This window comes from Botryllus schlosseri, chromosome 1 (assembly GCF_051294905.1).
Source record: "Botryllus schlosseri isolate E-star chromosome 1, Bs_hap1, whole genome shotgun sequence".
Classification (NCBI taxonomy): Eukaryota; Metazoa; Chordata; class Ascidiacea; order Stolidobranchia; family Styelidae; genus Botryllus; species Botryllus schlosseri.
The window spans coordinates 34948449-34952160 of record NC_137236.1 but is presented as its reverse complement, the minus strand read 5'-3'; the positions used below and the strand labels follow the sequence as shown (position 1 = coordinate 34952160).

Sequence of the window (3712 nt, the reverse complement as noted above, 5' to 3'; positions counted from 1 at the left end):
AAAATGTTGTTTCACACCTAATTAAAACACATAAACAGATAGCCGCACCGACCTAACTGTGTAGCAGGGCTGTCAAACACAATCCTGACAGGTCAGACACGGCCCGCCAGATGATTTCATCCGGCCCGTGGCGGAATCTATTGCAAACCCTAGTAAGTAGCAATCACCAGAGCTCACATTACAGATGGCCTAATTCATGACCTATGTTCCACTTCATTCCTGTATAGTGTATATACAGTCGATGGGCAATGCTTTGCTAGTGTGACGTCATATTGACGGTCAATGTGTTAAACCTTATTTTGAAATCCGCTACTGGGCGCTAAAGAGTGTCCGGAATTTGCTTCACAAAAATATGGTAACCCTACTCTTAGGTCAATCGTACAATATTGGAAAACTGACTGAAATAATGCCAAATTATCTTTACTCTCCCACATATCCTTATATATAAAGAGTATAGTAAGGTTCAACCGGTTGGTATCGTAAGTAAGTATCGTACCCAGCAAACACCCGATATCCCGTGGAGTTACTGGTATGTCCACAATTGTTCCCACTCGTCCCACCTCCCACCCTCAGTTACGGAGGACTTGCTCAGTATGCCCAACATTGGACGTCAATTTATGTAACTCCAGGTGACTACCAGAGGAAGTGAATTTTAGAATGCTCCTGTGCCAGTCACCATTGACCATTCCAGTGGATGTCATAATGGTGTGATGCCTGGATGCCACCTACACAGGAGTTCGTCAGGATGTCCCTACTTTCTATGAATTCAAGTGTGCATTGTGCAATCAATGCAAAATAGTTTTCTGAATACACTCATGAATGTCATGATACATTTCACCATTTGTAATCTATCGGAGTGAATACGAGAATGTTGATTGATGATATGGCGATGATTTTCTATCGCGCGGAACTTCAGAAGCCCGGCTATCGATGATCGCGGTTGTACATTGTTAGAGATATAATGTACGATATAGAGACATACAGCTATTTTATTGTGACATTACTGGATCGAAATGTCCACATCAAGGCAAAATATATGTTAATATTTCAAATATACCGTATACCCAATGCATGTGAAATCTTCCGAAATGAAAACTTGACATCCGTTATAATGGTATGGTGATGACTATTCCAATCACGGAACTACTCAGTCTGCCCGGCTATTATCGATAATTGAGGCCGTATTGCGCAAGAGGCCAGCGATAATGCATATAGCTCAGTGATATGAGGCATTCCGATACCTGTCGAGTCTCGAGTGTCGAGCCGAGCACGCCTGTTGCTTGAAATTCATTCAACCATAAAACCAATAAAGACTGCGTTCTTCTGTCTGGCGAGCATGCGCGCGCGTGATTCAGTTTGAATTTGAAAGAACAGGTTTTGTAGTAATGGCGGAGTGACGGGTTTATCACAGGAAAGGTTTAGTTTAGAATAGGATACTTAACGGCGTGGATGGATTGTGCGTGCTATTGATTATTATTGATATTGTCGCTGTCATGAGTACTAGAAAGGCAGAGAGCGGGGAAGCTTGGTATTTGAGTGCTATATTTATTGAACAGCAACAGCCTCGGTCATCATCAACTGCGATAACCGTCATGAATTTCACTATGATTCTAGTGGCACGTCTGCGCCGCGGTTTATCATGATCATTGATTGCGTTAAGGTTATATGCCTACATATATACCTATATGTGCATTGTACTGAACTGTGATGCTCGAAGATGACACAAAGGACCATCAAGAAAAATGTGGACTATGAGACCATCCTGTCAAAGCTGGATATACTGACAGAGAAAATTGACGAACAAAAAGATCAAACTGGACAGAAATTTGCTGATCTGATGAATGAAGTGCAAGAACTTAAAAAGAGTGCTGAGTTCCTAAGCGCGAAGTATGAAGAAATCAAAGAAAAACTCGACACGTCAGACCGGGAACTATCCGAAGTCAAATCTCAAAATTGTGAACTAAGGAAAATGGTTTACGACCTACAGTCTTCAAATAATGAAGCATGCAGAGCAATCAATGACCTTGACCAGTATGGGAGAAGAGAATGTATAGAAATAAAAGGAATTCCCTACAACAAGAATGAATGTACTGACGATCTAGTAATCACTGTAGCTAAAAAATTGGAAGTGAACATCAGCAAACATGACATAAGTGTATGCCACAGACTTGGGAAACCCACCGAAGACTATCCACATCCGGTCATACTAGCCAAATTCTGCTCGAGGAGAGTCAGAGACGCAATCTTCAGCAACAGATCAATATTACATAAAGAACGAGAAATTTATATCAATGAAAGCCTCACAAAGTCCAACCGTACTAGATTCAATGCCTGTCACAAGTACAAAAAAGCCAATGCATTTAAATACATTTGGACAAGACATGGAGTTACCTACCTGAAAAAGAATGACGATGACCGAGCTATGTCAATCAAAAATGATGAGGACTTATCAAGGTACAACATTTTCCTATAATACGAAAAAGTGGATCTATGATGATGAGATTGTCTGATAGCCATGCCTATTAGGTTTCCTTGCGGCTTCTGCCGACAACCCTGTAAATCAAATCAGAGAGCTATTTGCTGTGATTTATGTGATTCTTGGCTCCATCTTAAGTGTAGTAATTTGACTATTCTTCAATTTAATTGTCTTGGATCATCCGAAGCGAACTACTATTGTTTTCAATGTGTTAACTCCATATTACCTTTTTCTTTGCTTGACAATGTGCAACTTTCACAAGAATACCTTTGGTCACCGAGAATGAGCCTACCTATTGGTACTAGTTATCATAACATTGAAAACCTCAATTGCTTGTTTGATGATAGTCCTTCTATGTTGTTATTACATGCAAATGTGAGATCTCTACCTAGGAACATAGGGATTCTTTCCTCAATAATTTCAGATCTTAGTCATAAACCTGACATAATTGCAATCAGTGAAACTCGACTAGCCTCGGTCCTACCATATGAAATTGGCTTAGATGAATACTCATTCATAAATGCGAACTCTCCAAACGTAGTTGGGGGAGTGGGGTTCTACATTAGAAGCAGTATCCAATTTCAAACTATCACTGAATTTGATCTAAAACTAAAAAGTTGTGAAGAACTTTGGATAGAGACCCCCTTGATCTGCAACAAAAATAGATCTAATATTGTCATAGGAGCTATCTATAGACACCCCCACCAACCACTGGTTCAGTTTATTGAAGCTCTTGAGAATTGCCTAGAAAAGCTTACTGCACAGCATAAGAAATTTTACCTGCTAGGAGATTTCAACATAGACCTTCTTAAAACATCAAATAAATACTCTAGGGAACTAGCTGATCTTATAACTAACTATTCTTGTCAATCACTGATAAATGACCCTACTAGAATAACTCAAAAGACTCAGTCGCTAATTGATCATATCTTTACGAACAACTACTCTCAGCATGACTCTGGTATATTGATCAGTGATATATCTGATCACCTGCCAATATTCTGTAAGATTGCTAATACCTCTCCAGGAGTTAAACCAAAAATATCTTTTATTCGCGACTATAGAAGACTCTCACTTGATTTGTTTTCATCCGAACTTACTGAAGCGTTAACTGACCTACAACCCGTCTGCAGTTCCGAACCCAATACCATTAACCAATGCTTTACCTCATTCATTAGTTGTATTAATTCACTTTTGGACAAATACGCACCTCTTCGCAAACTAACGCGCAAAGAA

The 3712-nt window shown here is 39.7% G+C and overlaps 1 protein-coding gene across 1 annotated transcript; it reads left to right on the top strand.

Moving 5' to 3' along the window:
- The first annotated feature begins 1717 nt into the window (after positions 1 to 1717).
- LOC145441611 (uncharacterized) lies at positions 1718 to 2473 on the top strand. The gene has a single exon (XM_080319521.1). The coding sequence runs from the start codon at positions 1718 to 1720 to the stop codon at positions 2471 to 2473; it is 756 nt and encodes a 251-aa protein (XP_080175647.1).
- Positions 2474 to 3712: the final 1239 nt, after the last annotated feature.

Coding starts and splice junctions, on each gene's coding strand:
- LOC145441611 (XM_080319521.1), top strand. CDS start 1,718: ATGACACAAAGGACCATCAAGAAAAATGTGGACTATGAGACCATCCTG.